The sequence below is a fragment of the Diabrotica virgifera genome, chromosome 6 (genome assembly GCF_917563875.1).
Source record: "Diabrotica virgifera virgifera chromosome 6, PGI_DIABVI_V3a".
NCBI lineage: Eukaryota > Metazoa > Arthropoda > Insecta > Coleoptera > Chrysomelidae > Diabrotica > Diabrotica virgifera.
The window spans coordinates 147,380,349-147,399,185 of NC_065448.1; the positions used below are offsets into that span (position 1 = coordinate 147,380,349).

General features: G+C 33.5%; 1 protein-coding gene across 2 annotated transcripts in view; it reads left to right on the top strand.

The window, feature by feature from the left end:
- The window catches only part of LOC126886939 (centromere/kinetochore protein zw10 homolog), a 53,160-nt gene extending 39,664 nt beyond the window's left edge, over positions 1-13,496 (top strand). For both annotated transcript variants that reach the window (XM_050654100.1, XM_050654099.1), the window contains exon 2: positions 11,550-13,496. In XM_050654100.1, coding sequence (XP_050510057.1) covers positions 11,562-13,370 — 1,809 coding nt within the window. In that variant the 5' untranslated portion in view covers positions 11,550-11,561 and the 3' untranslated portion in view covers positions 13,371-13,496. The remainder of the gene's footprint in view (positions 1-11,549) is intronic.
- Positions 13,497-18,837: the final 5,341 nt, after the last annotated feature.

Genomic DNA, 18,837 nt, shown 5'->3' on the forward strand with positions numbered 1-18,837 from the left:
AACAAGAGAATCACCAACTGACGAAATAACAAAAAAATTAGAAACAAAAGTAAAAAATGTAAACTCAAAACTTCAACCAGAGATAAGCAAAACATAGGTGAAAACGGCCGTAAAGGAAATGAAAAATTACAAGCCCCTGGTAAAGATGGAGTTATAGCGGAAATTTATTAACTATATCTACCCTCTTCACTGTGGTTCTTATTTCATGGTTCACTCTTCTTCTCATTTCTCAGTTTTTCATTATTATCGGCCCATAAATCTTCTGAGGATTTTCCTTTTAAACATCCTTAATTTTTTTCAACCTTCTCTGTGAGGCAAATTTCTTTGAAAAATGTAGTTTTCATCTTGATTTCTCTCGTTTTGCTATCTTCTCTTCTACTTTGTTTTTTCTTCATTAATTTTTAGACCTATTTTCTATGCTTCATTTGCCAGGATTGTTACAACTTCTTTAATCTTTCCCTTGCCTCATGTTACGATGTGGTCTATACTTCCTTTAATTCTGCTGCCCTTGACTGTTCCTTCTACTGCTGTGATACTGTTGAATAGTGTAATTAACAGGAAATCTGCCTTGTTGCACTCCTGTTTCTATTGCAAAATTATGTTTGTGCTAACTTCTTATTTTATTTTAACTTGATATCCATCTATGATGGAACTGGGTCAACTGGGGGTAGACATTCTGTCTTTGTATTAGCTGGTATGGAGTGTCAGGATACACATACACTCTATTATTACATCTGTATTGGTGATGAACTATTTACAATTACAATTATGTTGGAATTAGTACTTAATTGATGATGTACCGCAAATTACTTGATACCCTCATGGGATGTCCTGTAATGGTAGGGGAGCAAAGTATGCTAAATGTGCAGTCACTCGAGCGCTTTGGGGACCTATTGGGTTGTGATTATTAGGTCCTAAAACCAAAAAAAACTTAAAATTTTCCATTTTAGCGGGCGCTTGCCATTTTTTAATTTAATTTTTCATTTCCATTAATCGTTTTTTTCCGAATATAGCGCCATCTATCCATAATTCGAAAAAATGTTTCGAATAAAAGTGGCTTATTTTTATGCAGAGAATTCAAATCTGCAATAAAAAATGGGGCTCCCATTTAAGATTTTAAAGTAACCCCCACCCCACCTCCGTGTGGGGTCGCGTTTGGTACCATTCGATATATTTTTCAAAAATATTAAATAAGTGTATTTTGCAGTTTTTCGATCTGATGTTTATTTTACTAAATATCGCGGGATTTGTATTTAAAATTTACCCCCCACCCCTCTCTGCGAGGGGTCGTGTTTGGTATCTATCGATAGATTTTTGAAAAATATTGAACGTGTAGTTTTTAGTTTTTCGATCTGACTTTCATTTCGCGAAATATTCGCCTTTTTCTTGTGAAACTTTGTGACTCACCAATTCCCTTACGCCCCGCTCAAATCGTCAGATTTTTTAAATATACACTGTTTTGCATGTACTTAACTTACCTTATCTTAATCTGACAATTTCGAGTATTTTTAAGGATATATTTTATTTTTCGGGCCCCCCTAAACGAACTCCCCTGTGTTAAGAGCCAATATATGGCAGAGGTACATCTGCAGGGTACCACGTTCCTCCCCATATGATAATCTGACGCGCTCGAGTAACTGCAAAAATCCCCGCTTGGGCTCCCCTACCATAACTGAAGTCCCTGTTATTAAGTCTATTATTAAGTGTGCCGAACCTTGTATGACTTCCTTTTATATCAGCAAGGTTATATGACATATTATCACGTCACTGGGTGGAGTGAGTTGTATACAAGACTACTGATAGTTCAAGGTTAACATAAAGTATTATAAATCTGCGGTACTAAGGCAAAACCCGATATGTCAAAAATTATCGATATTTTTGGTTTTAATGCAATATATACATATGTTTCATAAAAAAACTGATACGACTCTTAAAGCGTATTTTGTAGAAAATTGAGCAGTGTATTTTGAAGGATAAATACTTATTATTTACATACTGTCACTGCCAAATCTTAAAATTTGTCAGATAACTTATTCTGTTCAACCTCAGAAAATGGCTTCACATGCTAGCAAAGAACTAAAAGCAAGAATTGTAACGAAATGATGGTCACCAAAATGATGGTCACCAAATGTTGGTCACTGTCTGCCGTAAAGAACCATTTTAACGTAAGCAGAACAACAGTTTTTAATATTAATAAAAGATAGAGAGGACAAGAAAATCTCGAAAGAAAGCAAGGTTCTGGAAGACCAAAAATATATACCACTCATTAAGATTGTAAGCTTTTGAAGAGATTAGAAGAGAATCCTGTTGAAGATGCGAAAACTGCAAGAATTCAAAATAATATCAAAATTTAGACCTTAAATCGTGTGATACACACGCAAACTTTAAGTACGCGGGTTTAAAGATCGCGGACTTACTCGGCTCGCCGTCGGTGATACACGGCAGACTTACTCATAACTCATTGCGATGTCGTCGAGAGAAGATGCTTTGTGCTATTTAGGAATTTTATCGTATTATAGATATATTTTGTATCGTATCCTATCGTATTATATATTTTTAATACTACTTAATAAAAAAAGGCGAAATCGAAAAGTGTGGGTAAAAAACAAAATATCATAGTTAAGAGGGTAATATTTTCATTAGGAGGATAAAACAGCCTATAAATAATTAGGTTTACTCAAAAACAAATAATCAAAAAAGCTTAAAATAGTGTTTTACGGTTTTCTCAAAACTTATAAAATGTAACTTGTCTCCTTTCAACAATAAACGATTGAATTATTTCTAGGCAATTTGCTTAATTAGTGAAAATATAAGTGTAACTTTAAACGCAATAACATGATGGCTTGAGGATCGCGGCTCGTGGCAGTGATACACGTACGGGTTACGAGTAAGGTTTCAAACTTGTTGGATCGACGGCGGGCTTAAAGTACGCGTACTTGCTGTGATACACGCGCGAAATAGTTCGTTGAGCCATAAGCTCGCGTACTTACTCGCGTGTGTATCACACGCTTAATAATTATTACAATTTATGAATTAACATATCGACTGTTTACTGCAAGTACCTCCTATCTACCAATTTTATGAAATATGACATTTTTATGCCAACGGATAGCTAATTTCTAGATCTACTTAATGTAAATACCTCCTATTTTAATTTAAGTATATATTTAAATTTACCGCCAATTGTAAAAACAAATCGTAGGTGATGTGACAATACCTCCTATCAAATGAAAGAAATACCTCCTATCTTGCATTCTGTTACCGACAAGCATACACGTGCAGCATCACTTGTTTATTTTGGTTGAAATCTTCGTTTGTGTCTCTTGTAAAGTTTCTGAAAATACAGATAGGAGGTATTTTATTTTATTTATATACGGTTATAACCATTTACAGAAAAAAAATAATAGATTAAAATATAAATTACATACAATAAATAGAACAAAAAATACAAATTATCAATATAAATATGTTACCAATACAAATTACACAAATAATCATACCTAAGGATATTAATTACGGCCGGTTTCACAAAGTAAAGTTAACTTGTGGTTAAGAGATAACTAGAGGTCAACGGCGAAGTATGATTAACTTAGAGAATTTTTAACCAGAGGTTGGAGTGGGTTACCCTTATGGGTATACCCAGAAGGGTAACAATTATGAAACTGAAACGCATATTTTGGGGTAATTTTGAGGTTATCTCTTAACCACAAGTTAACTTTACTTTGTGAAACCGGCCGTTATAGTGTGCTCGGCGGACATAAGCAGACAAGTCACTTTTGAGTTTATTATTATTAGTATTATTTTTACAGCACAATAAGTTTTAGTTAATGTTTACTAAAACCTGACTCAGGAACTTGCTATAAGTTTGAAAAAGGTCAATGTTAAGTTGCTGATTTGCTAGTCCGGCAGTTCCAGTGAGGAAGTTGTTAAGACCATAGTTAGTACGGTGGATTGGGTAATGGAAACTAACTGTAGCCCTGGTTGTTCTTAGTGGATAAGTTTCCATATTCGTTTGCCGGATTGTTTTAGTAATACAAGTAGTTTTTTTCTATGTTCCACTTTTACATATAATATCAGTTTTTTGCTTTTGCACCAGTATTTTTTGTTGCCTTGGTTATTATATCCATGTTTTATGATTTATTTTCATCCCCTCCTGGTGATCTTGCAGTAGGTTCTTCCTCTAGGGCTTCCTTGAGGTGTTTTAGTATTCACAGTTTCGCTTTGTGTCTGTTTTCTCTGACATCCTGACATCCTAAGCTTTCTACAGTATATATTTTATTGTCTATGTTTAGCTTATTATCATTTAGCGATGACTTCTGAACCTTTTCTCTCAGATAAATGTCCATTCCTTTTATTTTTTTGATTGTTTTTGCAAAATTATCATTTTATTTGTGTCATTCTGTTCCGTTTTTGACCAACAAGTTTTAACCTTTTTCCTCAAGAGCTTATCTCCACTGTTCCCGATTTTTTTTTTCTAAATCAGGGTTGGACAAAAATTGGTTTAAAAAAAACAAAAAACATGTTTTTTTTTTGTTTAAAAACAATGTTTTTTGTTTTAAAACAGTTTTTTTTTCATCTAAAAAACCACTGTTTTAAAACAAAAAAAAACACTGTTTTAAAACAAAAAAAAAAACGTTTTAAAATAATTATGTACTTCACTGGATTTCTAACGGGGATTCCCATAAAATTCAACTGGCAAGCCTATGGGATTCCTGCGAAGACGCGACCTGCGCGCACATGCAACGAGTGTTTAACTGTTTCGTTTCCTTATACCACGTGATATTATGTATATCCTATTCCACGAACATACGCCTGTCTTGGATTATCGCGACAACGCATATTTTACTGTGCAAATTATGAAGAACGAAAGTAAATTGCAAAATACATTGTTGTTTATTGGAACAATTATATTATAGCCATTTATTTTCGCACTTCTTATGTTGCACACTAAAATATTCGTTGTCGCAATAATCCAAGACAGGCGTATATTCGTGGAATAGCCCATAAATCACATTCGCTATTCAGTTTTTCAGGATAGATCGGAATCTTTAAGTTCTGCTTTATTATAATATAATTTCATATTGGTATATTTAGTCATTTACATTGTATGCAGTGTATACAGTGTAAATTATATTAAGTTTATAAATATTTCAAGTCAAGGAAGGCGGAGAGATCCAATTTTTTTATAAATTTAAATTTGATTAAAGTGAATATCAATTTTGAGGATGGGAGAGACAGTAAAAAGACACTGTCTAAAGCTAAGTGTAAAAAATGCAAGAAGCAATTGTCCATATTAGTTGCAAGAATGAAAAAGCATCATGAAAAATGTGTTTTAACTTTAACGAATGTTGATTTTGAGGAGCCAGAGGAAGCTAATAGTAGGACTGTGTAATAGATGCTGTTGTAATTCAATAATTATTTACTTAATTTCTTAATTTTCTTTTTCTTTCAACTTTATTAGGAGTATTCGTTTAGTTAATGTTACTACAGCACTGTCTACCAGTACTAGTATGCTTGCTACCTGAATACAAATAAAGTTTAATCAGTTACTTTTTTTCAGTTTTACTTTTTACTTCGCATTAATATTGTTATTGCACCTACTTACTCTATAATCTATATTTGCAATCTTGCAAATTAGCAAACATAAATGTCTTATAACAATGTTGTTTAAATAAACAATAACGAAAAAAAAACTATGTTTTAAAACAGTGTTTTAAAACACAACTTTTTTTTCCAGTGTTTTTAAACATGTTTTAAAACGTTGTTTAAAAAGCTTGTTTTAAAACAGCCCGACCCTGCTAAATCCCTTTCAGTACTTACTACTACACTACATCATCATCAGCATATATTCAGTCCCAGAGAATGTTACCCAGTAGTTTTCCTTTTATCTGATCCAACACTAATGGGAATAAATAAAAACTATTAAGCACTGAGCTCTGATGCAATCAATCTTACTTTCACATGAAATTTATCATTCTCTATCACATTTGTCTCTCACAGTCTTTGTCTCCAGGAATTTTATCAGATCTATCAGCTGCCTTATAATGAAAACTGCATCTGTTGTTGATCTGGCTTGAATAAAACCAACCTAATTATCAGACATTTCAGTTTCTTCATAATATGATATATAATATGATATATTATATCTGTTTATCAATTACTTTCTCCCATATTTTCATGGTGTGACTAAGTAGTTGTATTGCCCTGTACAATATACTATATTGATTGTGCTTGCTATTGGGACTGTGCAAGTTCGGCAAAGCGACACCTATTTCTACGCTCTGCAACTTTATTCGCACTTTTAATTATATTGGCCAATTATATTAGTCCTGGTTACTGGATAATTGCCAAGGCCATAGTCCAAAAAAATAATAAGAAGAAAACATAAGATTCAGGTTATGTTATTAAAACTTAAACAATTGTATGTAGTAAATAAAATTAGTTATTAGAATGCAGTACTGCAAGCAAAATACAATTAATTAAATTTACCTTTATATAATAATTGCATATCATATCAATATTGTGGAGCAACATATAATTTTTCTTCTTCAATGACAGTAGATATGAATATGAAATGTACGTCAATTTGACAACTTCAATTGACAATATGAATTATTTAAGATAGTTGCAATATTTCTCCGCTATTCGCGCACGATCGTTTCTCAATTCTCTTCCAAGTACTTGCACACCGCGAATATTGTTTGTGCCTTCTTTATATCTCCTTGTTTTTATAAATAGGTACTAATATACTGCTCCCATTGTCAGGCATGTCTCCCACTTCCATAATTCTATTACATAAATCTGTTAGCAACTTGTTCCTGTCTCTTCTAAAGACGGTTTACACTTCCCGAGGAACAGGGCCGGCACCAAGGGTAGGCGAACCAGGCGGCTACCCAGAGCGGCAAAATCCCTAGGGCCGGGCCTGGGCCTGCCCAGGAATATCGTTTGGTCCAACTGGTTTACCTCTTTTTACTATTTGAGGTGCTTTTACTAGTTAAGCTAATTGTATCTATTAGCTCAACTGGTGTTCTGTATAATTCTTCATTTAATAAACTGTCAAAGTTATTGCTGTTTAATAAATATCACTTTAGTATTTAACAAAAGATTTAGTTCTGTTTAACTTCATAGTCTGGGCAGATTATCGGAGAATAGGCCATTTTTGAGAAAAGTTATTTACCAGCAATTTTATTGCTGGAATCAAATCTTATGATTCTATATATTAATAATATAGGTATGCAAAGTCCGCAGAGAGTGTGCTACTTTTTTTATAAACAACATGGCGCCCAAAAATCGTGTTTTTTTTTCAATTATTGCTCTATAACTCCAAAGATTTTAACTTTACACCAAAAACACTCAAATAAAAATTTACCGTAATTAAATTCTGCTTAGAGACATGTGTTTCCTAATTTACTTCGACGAAAATTTTCTTCGGAAAATGCGGGGTTTTCCAAAAAAAAAATTTAATTTTCAACTAAAATTTTAGGTAAGTAATTATTTATCAATAATTAAATAACTTGGTGACATTGTAACGACGAAATTCACCCTGTAGGAATAATGGAAAATATAATTTGACAAGATGTCGATATGTCATGTAAGGGGGTGTTAACGTGTTACACAATTTGAAGAACATGTCCTCGGTTGCTCAGTACGGAAGATATATGGGGGTGGTTCTTAACGTGGTGTTATTAATATATCCTCTTATTAGCTTAGAAATAAAAAAAATAGAAAAATCAAATAGGAATCAAATAAGGGGAAATAAAATATTGGGCGCCATTGGTTTCTTATGGGAACCAAACATATACTAAAATAGAAACATCAAAGAAAAGATAGCTCAAACAAAAAATTAACAAAATCATAGTCAATACAAAATATATAAAATACTTTTTAAATGAAAGCAAATATGGCGTGACTTACCTTATCTATGTCTCTACTCAGATAATTCTTTGTTGTACTTACGAAACAAGAGAAAGGGAAAAGACAATAATAAAATTGTATTTTGCAATGAATCAAACAATATTTATTGAAACTAAATAAAATGAAATTAAAAGGAACTGCGATCTCTTGCGGTATTACAAAAGTAACAGATCATGTTTACCAAAAAGAATTAAAAGTTTACAAAAAAAAATAATACTTTGTACTAGTCCTGTATCTTCTCCTGGTTGGTTTTCAAAAGTCCAAGGCACAGTTACACTTCACTAAATGTCACTTTACAAAGGAATAGATACATGAACAGTACATCAGTGGTTATTTCCATAGTTTATTGAAAAATTCAGCATTTATTTGTTAAAACAAATCGGCACTGCTCGAACAAAATATTAAAAAAAAACTTAGTATATTAAACTTTAACTATCATGATAGAAACTACTAACACAAAAAAAACTTCTAACTTCTGCCTGCATCCGAAAAGATTATATACCGGCGTTGGTATAAGAAGTCGCGTTCGCCTAAAACCAGCGAAAACACGGTGGTCTACGCTATGACTTGCTTAGACCATAATGGAACACTATAACACAAAACAATCAAATTTAACTAAGACTGAACAAGAACTTCACTACTTAAATTTCTTCGGTAACCGCCTTTGGCGGCTACCGCCGAGGCTAACTCAACTTGAACTCCTTAAAGCTCCAACTTGACTCTTCAACTTCAAAAACTTGACTTCTTAACGGCTCTAACTTGACTGACTTTTTCGATCTCCCAAACTCAATCTTTCAGAAACCAAACGCCCCTTCCAAAATCATTTGATCTTCCATCAATAATCCTCAACAACCAACCATAGACTTAAGACACTTACTCAATCAAAATCTTGACCAATAGGAAATGTAATGACCAATCAACAAGAGAATAAACAAAACGGATTTTAATAGTTCATACAACCTTTTTCCCATCGTAACAGCTGACTCAGGAAAAAAGACACTTGGACTTGTTGATAAAACTCTGAACCACTTTATCTCTATAAGATAAACATTTCCCAGTTTCACAGTCGTCAAAAACACATTAGTGAAAGATTTACGAGTCCGATTCTTTTTGCGGTACAAAACATATCGAGGTCCCTCAGATAAAAGAGATATGAATATCCATGAGAACTCAAGATCAATCTAATATTGTGAGAAACGAATTACGTAATACACTGAAACACAAACATGATTTTAACGGACTGAGTATACAGGGTGAAGCGATAATATTAGGGATTCGAAAACATTAGTGATTTTCGCACCGTTACAACATAAAAGCCCTTTTAGTATAGATCATATTTCCAGAAGCCGATGAAAATTAAAGGAACAATTGAGCAACAATTAAATTGTTGCTTAATTTACGGTCAATATAATAACCATAATAATTATGATACATAAGAATAACTATGATTTTTGTATAAAAAGGCACTATACCTATCTAATGTACTTTACAGAATTGAAATTGGACTATTTAAGCGTCCTCCGGAATATTTTAAAATTATAAACAATTTTTTGGCTTATAAACAAATAGAATATCTCGGCAACTATTATATTAAATTAAATTATGAAAACGATATTGGAAAGAACGCGGCAGAAAGCTTCTTATAAAAAAAAAACGTTCAATTCCGATGAGTGGTTCCTCAGATACAACCGGTCAAAGTTGACCGGCATATACGGCGAAGATATAAAGAATAGGATGGTAATTTTTGAACCATCACCTTTTTATTTCGGTCCTCTTTATTCACACAAATTTTCATGTATTTAAAAGACTCAGAACATATATTATAATAATATAAACTATCGGTATTACGAGTGAAAAATGTCAAAAATACCAAAATTCCAATCAAAAATTAGGTTGGAGAAAATGGAATTTTAAAGTTCAAAATCGGTATACGTCAAGAAAATCCATTTTCTCGGCTTTTCATGGAGCAATTTTCTTCATTTTTTTTATTCCCTAATAACTCGAGTTGGGCCAGCTAACTAACGTATTTTTAAATGTCAAAGTTGCTTTTGTTGTGTGAGAATAAATTAATTTGTTTATAAGAAAATAAAACTACATATTTTTTTCCAGGTTTCACGTTTCTTAAGATATCTCGAGATCGAAAAAAGGTATAGACATGCTGTTGTCGCTATTCTGTTGCTAATTTGGTCCAATTTTGTAATACCTACAGGATTAAAAATGCATACTTGTATTTAATATTTTCCAAAGAAAACTAATTTCTGAAAAAAAAAATAAATAACGCCTCCTAGCTGGCATATTACTTAATAGGCTGTTTCGAGATTATAACTCTTACATTGATGAGAAAGCGCTGTTTTCAACAAGACTAAGTTTGCAAAATTCGATTTAGCAGAACCTGACTGTTGCTAATTTGGTCCAATTTTGTAATAGCTACAGGATTAAAATTGCATACTTGTATTTAGTATTTTCCAAAGAAAACTAGATTTCTGAAAAAAATTAAATAACGCCTCCTAGCTGGCATATTACTTAATAGGCTGTTTCGAGATTATAACTCTTACATTGACGAGAAAGCGCTGTTTTCAACAAGACTAAGTTTGCAAAATTCGATTTAACAGAACCTGACTTACAGCCATTTTTTTTTCATAACAAGGCTCCCACTCACCCCCACCTCTTACTTGCCAAGGTAGATGTAAACTCGTGAAATTAAATACGCGCAGAATTTTATGAAGAATACGATGATCGGATTTCCAGTGCCCTTTTATTAGTCGAATTTTGTAAAATTTTGATTTTTAAATTTTTGATATTTAATTAAGCCCTCTAGCGGTGGACCTACAATTATGAAAATAATTTCCAGGCTTTTCCCGACGCATCTTTTCTTATAATTTTTTTCTCGAAGCTGTACTATAAACGGTTCCTGAGATATGGCCGAGAGTCATTCTTATTGGGACACGCGGTACATTAGATAGGTATAGTGTCTTTTTATACAAAAATCATAGTTATTCTTATGTATGGGAATTATTATGGTTATTATAGCGACCGTAAATTTTAATTAACAATTTAATTGTTGCTAAATTGTTCCTTAAATTTTCATCGACTTCTGGAAATATGATCTATACTAAAAGGGCTTTCATGTCACCAAGTTATTTAATTATTGATAGATAATTACCTAAAATTTTAGTTAAAAATTAAAGATTTTGTTGGAAAAACCCGCATTTTCCGAAGAAAATTTTCGTCGAAGTAAATCGGGAAAACATGTCTCTAAGCAGAATTTAATTACGGTGAATTTTTATTTGAGTGTTTTTGGTGTAAAGTTAAAATCTTTGGAGTTATAGAGCAATAATTGAAAAAACACGATTTTGGGGCGCCATTTTGTTTATAAAAAAAAGTAGCACATTATCTGCGGACTTTGCATACCTATATTATTAATATATAGAATCATAAGAATCGATTCCAGCAATAAATTTGCTGGTAAATAACTTTTCTTTGTATTCAGCTAATTAGCCCAGTGTATCAGTATTTTATAATATTGCAGTGAAGTTGTTGATTGGCGACATTTTGGATACACTGGTTCTTCTTAGTTGGAGAATACCATAAGAACTGCTTTATTGCTTTAATAACTGTATGCTTTTACTTTGCAGGTACTGTTGAGAATGTCCCAGGTCAATGAGAAAATAGTTGAGTTTACCACTCAACTAGACTGCAAAGAGTACCTAAGATGCAAGCAAATCATTACTGGTTTAGAAAAAACCCTGGCAGACATACCTGAAGATGAACTAGTGGAAGTTATTGATGAATTAAAATTCTATGTCAAGGAAAAATCAATAGGGCTAGCTCATGAAGTTGAAAACATATTTAAAGAAAATGTAATCACACAACGTAAAGACAGTACAGCTAGTATTAAAATTTCATCAAATATTAGTACTTTAGAACAAGCTTTACTGGCTATGTTTTATAATGAGACTGATACCCTTAAATACAATTCCAAATTGAGTGAGTTCAATAGGTTTTTGTGGAACAACTTTTTTGTTCCTATAGTTGATAACATTGTAGATATTAAAATAGACCAAAATGAAAAGTATTCATTAGTAGAATTAGTTATTAAAGAAGCTGACAAGAAATCAGAGTATGGTGTAGTTTTTTCCAATATAAAGACTCTTTTGAGTTTTCTAGAGCAGCATTTTAGTTTTCCATTAACAACTCCAGATAATGAACTAACTACATTGAAATATATTGGTCTGGATATCCGAGATAATTTATCAGAGCTACTAATAAAGCATTGTCTACAGGATACTATACCTTCTACAGTTGAAGGCTTAAAAAACTACAAAGTAGTAATTGAGGAGACTGAAAAATTGGAAAAAGCCTTGAAACACTCTAAACTATTTTCCGAAGATGCTACTCCTTTAATAGAATATGCAAATAACATTGATATACTGTTCATTAACAAGAAATGTAGTGAGTATTGTGTGCAGTCAGAGCAAATTATGAAAAAAGATTTGCATGATATGATAGAAGTTGGAGAGCCTTACGATCCAGATAATCCATTGGATTGTGGAGTTGGACAATTTTTGCAATGTTGCATATCAAAAAATGTGATAGAATTGCTGAATTTTTGTGAAAAAATCTTGCAACAATCTATTAAAGGCAGTGATGTGAATGCAGGCAGGATTTTGGTAACGATACAGAATATTTTTAGGAACTACACAAAATTGGTGCCCGAATACCACAATAAGTTGTTGAAGACTATACCTCAACAAGTGGCACTATTCCACAATAATTGCTTTTACATAGCTCACAAGCTGATAGAATGGAACGGGACATACTTATTCAGGCTCCCTTCTACTCTTAACATTTCCAGTACGGGTTTCGAGCTAGAGGTGTGCCAGTTGAGACAAGTGGGCTCTGAAATATTTAATAATTACGTTAAAGGACAGATGAAACAAATAAACGAAATAATGAAAGATAGTGGACTAGAAGAAGTTGCTTTAGCCGGAGAATTACAGCCAGTTACAGAAAAATGTGTCAGGCAGTGCATTAGACAACAAGAACTGTTGAAAACTGTGTGGCACAAAGTTCTATCGTACCAGATATATAATGAAACTTTAGGTATTGTACTTAACTCTCTTTGTACGAATATTATCACACCTATAGTCAGCTTTGAAGACATATCGACTAATTTAGGAGAGCAGTTGGTGGAACTCATAAAAATCATACTCAGTAGAGGTCCAAAGTTATTCACCGACAGCAAAGAAATAAGTATATATGTATCCTCGTGGTATAAACTCAATGAGCTCAATTTTGTTTTGGGAGCAAGTTTAATGGACATCAGTGACCGTTGGGCGGACGGTAAAGGTCCATTGGCGCTGCAGTTTAAGCCGCTGGAGCTAAAGACACTCATAAGAGCTCTGTTTCAGAATACAGATAGGAGAGCCGCTGTATTAGCTAGAATTCAAGAATAGATTTCGTATTTTTAGGAAATTCTGCCTTGTTGAAGGCTGATCAGATAAATCAGGAACGATGTTAAGATTTTTTATTGATAATTGTTATTATTTTATATGCATTTAATAAAATATTTATTAATAAAATTGTTTTTTATTGAACATTGTGAATGTTCTATGTAGTGCTGTTTAAATGCTTGTTTAAGAACGCCGCAGTTATCAGTTTTATACTGGTGTCCCGGAAAATATTGCGTTCCTTAAAGGTATGGGTAGTATGCACCATTAAAAAAAACTTTATTTTAATTTTTTTTAAAGTCATATGTTTCCTCAAAAAATAAAAATTAAGGCCCAGCCTTTATAATCGTAACTGTAAATCTGAGTTGGTTATCCCTATTTCAAAAATTTCTTTTTGCACGTAAACCAAATCTGTTGAAACCTCAGGTCAAAAATGCTACTGGAGGCGATTAATGAAGCGGGATACCCCGTGGAGTGACAGTATAACGATAAACTTGTTGTCATTCTTCTGTTCGATGGGATTATGGTTACTTAGAATAACGGACTTTCATAAATGTAAATTATAGTCGAAACATGCATGTTCTGCATAAAAAATGTACTGGCTACTATCTACAATTATTATTAAATAAGTAAAACTGAACCATAGTATTGTTATAAAAACAGTATAAAAATTTAGAGGGAAAATGCCAAAAATCAACAGAAAATATTTCTATTCAAACAAACAATTTAATTAAATAATAGGTACTTCCCATTGTAAAAACTATGAACAGACTGGTTTGTCAAAAGTCTGAATAAGCCTTTTCAAAATATTTAAGACTCTACCCCGAAACGAGAGGGTGTATGTCGTTGTCGATATCTACCTGTCGGCTAGATATCGACAAGTACAACTTGTGCCGGATCGACAGAGATAAATTTTACCAGAAATTTGAGATATTTTAAATAATTTAAACAAAATAGCTGTTTTGTGAGTCACTTAATCTTAAAAATAAAAACAGATTCGGAAAGTGGGAAGAATTCTGTAGCGCCGTATTTATTTTACTATTTTTTTACGTTAATTTTAAACAAAAAAAAATATTGTTTAATAGTTTGTTATTTATGATATAAGTGTTAAAAATACAATTTTAAGGCACACATGTGAAGGTTTGCAGAATGAGCGAAGCGAATTCTGCAATTCACATGAGTGCCTTAAAAATGTAATTTTAACACGTATATCATAAGATATTTTTTCTACAAACGTCTTATAAATCAACAATAATTATAATTTATTCATTCTCAATTACAGGACAATACCTACAAAAACTTTTACTTGAACTTGACTGACATTCCATTTTTATTTTTTATATTTTTCTTGACATTACATGAAAACTGTCTATACTGTCAATACGTAAATCAAACAACTATAGAATAACATCTACTTTTATTGTTGTATGTTCTAACAAATGTTAATAATAATTTTTTTTCTACGAACGTGTTAAAAATGCAATAATACAGTTTAAATTCAATTTTAAAAAACCTTGTTCAAATTGCGCAAGTTGTACTGTTAATATTAATGTTAATAAATGAAATATAAAAAATATTTTGACGTTTGTTTTCAAATTTTGACATTTCAATTTTAACTGCAATGCCTTAAAAATTTTAAAGCACTATTGGCTCCGTGCATCTCCCCTCTACGTAGTCACGTGATACGCTGTCAGATTTTGTAAGGACGTTTTAACATTGAGTCTTATGGGATTATTTTGTTAAACTTGAATATTTTATTTTGTAGTGATAATAACCGAATACAATTGTTAGAATTCATTAGTTATTAATTTATACTGTAATTTATAGTGCAACAAAATATTTTCTTTTTCGTTAATAAATATTTATTGACATAAACTGCGATAGTGAGGTTATGCATACAAAATCAAACTGATAATCAATATTGGAAAGTGAAGAATTTATAGTGCGTTTTTATTTTCTGTTTATATTAATACATAATATCACTAGCGTGACACGACATTTTTTTAAATGTCTCATTTAAACATACACAAAGCGTCCTTATAAAATTTCAAAAAACCGCCACCATGAGCAGGTCGGTCGATTTTGCTTTGACACTTTGTTAACGCTCGGAGCGATCCAAGAGGAGTAAACTAAAAAGACAGATTCACACCCAAGAAAGTTACTAGAAAAGTCACCAAATCCATCTTCTTTTTTCGTTGATCATATCAGCTTTCGATGATAATCCATACATGTTATATTATACTAACATATCGCTAAAGAGTTTTAAAAACAACTGTTTTTATATAAAAGTAGACTAAAAATCTAAAAATTAAAGGAATAATGCAGAAGACACAAAAAATCGCCGATATACTTAATTAACCTATAAAATGACAAGTGACAAAATTTCATAAATGTCGTTATAGTGTCAAAAATTAATAACAGTGGAGTAAACTTGCCTGCGGTTGGACCAATTAAAAACAAGTATTACCACGCGGTAAATTTGAATCGCTCCTCTTGGTTAAAAAACAAACAATAGTGCTTTAAGCGGCGTCCTCATTGAGTCGACGTTGTCGATCGACTGTGTTTATCGACACTCTCGACTGAGTGTGTACGCGGCAATCGACTTTGTCGATCGATGTGTCGACTGGTTTTCCATGCTCTGTCGGTAAAATCAAAGGGTAGTCGAGTCGAATCCGAAGTGTGGACGTGCATTCGACCTTCGACATTTAAAAATACAGTAAAAATAATTCAGCGTGCGGCGTAGTCTCCTCATCTAAAGTCTCGTGTTTTGTACTTGTCGGCAAAATGGAGTGGGAAAAAGAAAAAGTGATTGCATTTATGGAAGCTTACAAATTAAAAACAAATCTATGGAACACTAGAAGCAAATATTATAAAGACCGAAACATGAGACACGATGCTTTGATGGAAATTGCCAGTGAATTTAATATAGAAAAGCAGGTGGTAGAACAAAAAATAAAAAATCTTCAAAACCAGTTAGCAAGAGAAATAAAAAAAAAACAAAGGATGGCAATAAATCTGACAGTGGCACGGAGGATGTGTACAAAAGTAAATGGTTTGCTTATGAAAGTTTAAGATTTTTAGGTGACAAAAATAAGACCAGGTCTACAATTGGTGTCTTGCTTACAAATTTTTGGCCCGATTTTTTGCAACAAATATTCAAATTCACATTCCGACATTTCGAAAAAAATTTCTGAAACCTCCGTTACATCTGAATTCAAGGTTCAATATATCGATATCATCCTTTTTCAAATCTTCCATCAGATTACTACCGCTATAGCGATTTCTAGTTTGAAGACTTGGTCGAACCCAAAATCTTCTTTTACGCGATGATTTACGTTTTTTAGTTGTGATAATAACAAATTCGGTACAAACAGTAATGGCGTCATCTTCGTCACGCATTTTAGTTTCGACTGTCGACAAATATTCTGCCTACCTGGTGTGGACATCGAAGCTTTTTCGATTTGTCGGTCGACAGTGTCGATAGACAGAGTCGATCGACAATGTCAACTCAATGAGGACGCCGCTTATAAGTAGACTTAGACAAACATGCAAATAAGAACCTGTGAAATATGCACATAAATATGCAGTATTTTGCACAAAAATATTGTAGCGGTTATTTACTGTAATTACTTCTAATTACAATAAAACTAGCGGTTCGTAATTTATATACGACTTTATTTTTTTCTTTATACAAGTTTACTTTACAAACTTTAGCTTAAGACTAACTCTATTTACAAATATGTCCTATTTATATATGCGATACAGATATTCCAGAAATATCTATATATCTCCAGCTATGTCCATGTGACCGCTTGCACGTCATCGGCGCTGCATCGGCGTATCTCGAAACATCGATAGTGTTCTGTCTGTGCGGAGACGGGAGCTGGTATACGAGGGTAGGTCAATAATTATTTTGTTACACTGCTCCCCTCTTAAGATCTGAGCGTCCCGATCAGCAACTCTAGATGGCCCAGGATGGCGGAATCTACAGGATTCTCCAGCTCTGCATACACCCCTAGAAAAGAAGTAACAGTCTACTGTCTTTGAAGGGTATGACATCTTCGGGTTCATGCAACACACAGTAATCCGTACGCCAGTTTCTCTGAAGATCACTTCCAGCATGCTTCTCACAATCTTCCAATCCAGATTTTCTACTGCATGGCCAATTTTTGGTAAAGCCAAATCTTTGATGTCATAATTACAGACCATTTTCTTCAAATTAGTTAGAGCACGCCATATGTTCTCGTAGCTTGGCGTGTCCGTATAAGACTTCCTGGTCACTATATACAGCAAAGATCGAGGACCATCTTCCAATCGCAATACTCTTCCAATTTTAGGTTGTTGATTCCTTAACTCGTCCAGGCGGCCGAACTTTCTATTGAATACGGACGAGATTCCTTTAGTCATCTCGAGGTCTTGTGCAACACAGTGGGCTAGAGAGACGTTTTCTGGAACACCAAACAGATCTTGCTGAACTTCTGTGGTCACGCCGAATCTAGCACTCTTTCTTTCTGCGTAATTTGACATAAATTCCTTAAAACTTGGCTGTGGTGCATCTTTCATCTCCTGTTGGAGGACTCGGGCTTCCTCTGTTTCATTTGAGCCAGCATATGGTGCAAGACGATTTATGTGAATAACTTTTGGTTTACCGTTTGGTAACTTCTTAATTCTGTATATTACGTCATTTATTTTCTTCTTAACTTCATACGGACCTTCCCATTGTCTTTGCAGTTTAGGACACAGGCCTCGACGACGTTGTGGATTATAAAGCCAGACAAGATCACCTACTTCGAAGCTTTCATTCTTGCAGCGAGAATCATATTGATCTTTCATTCTGTCACTGGCTATCTGGATGTGTTGTCGGGCAAGTTCATGAATGTTGTTCATTCGTAACTTCAGGCGGTCTACGTATTCTTCGCCTGCAACATATTCCTCGGAAGGTCTGCAGCCAAACTCTAGGTCGCAGGGCAAACGAACTTCACGACCCAACATCAGGCAGGTTGGTGTTTGACCTGTAGTTTCATTCACGGCCGAGCGGTAGGCCATCAGGAATAAATGAATGTGTTGGTCCCAATCTCGCTGATGTTCAGATACAACTTTGGACAAGTGTTTACCCATCGTTCGGTTCATCCTCTCGACCATTCCATCTGATTGAGGATGCAGGGGTGTTGTTCTGGTCTTATTGGCACCAATCAATTTACAAACGTTTTGGAAAAGAGCTGACTCAAAGTTTCGCCCTTGGTCGGAGTGGATCTCCAAGGGAACACCAAATCGGCTGAAGAATTCTTTAACAAGTACCTCTGCAACGGTAGCAGCTTCTTGATTCGGTAATGCATAGGCCTCGGTCCATTTCGTAAAATAGTCCATGGCTACCAGAATGTATTTATTTCCAGCATCGGTTTCTGGAAATGGACCTGCAATGTCGATTGCTACTCTTTCCATAGGACTTCCAACATTGTACTGTCTCATGGGT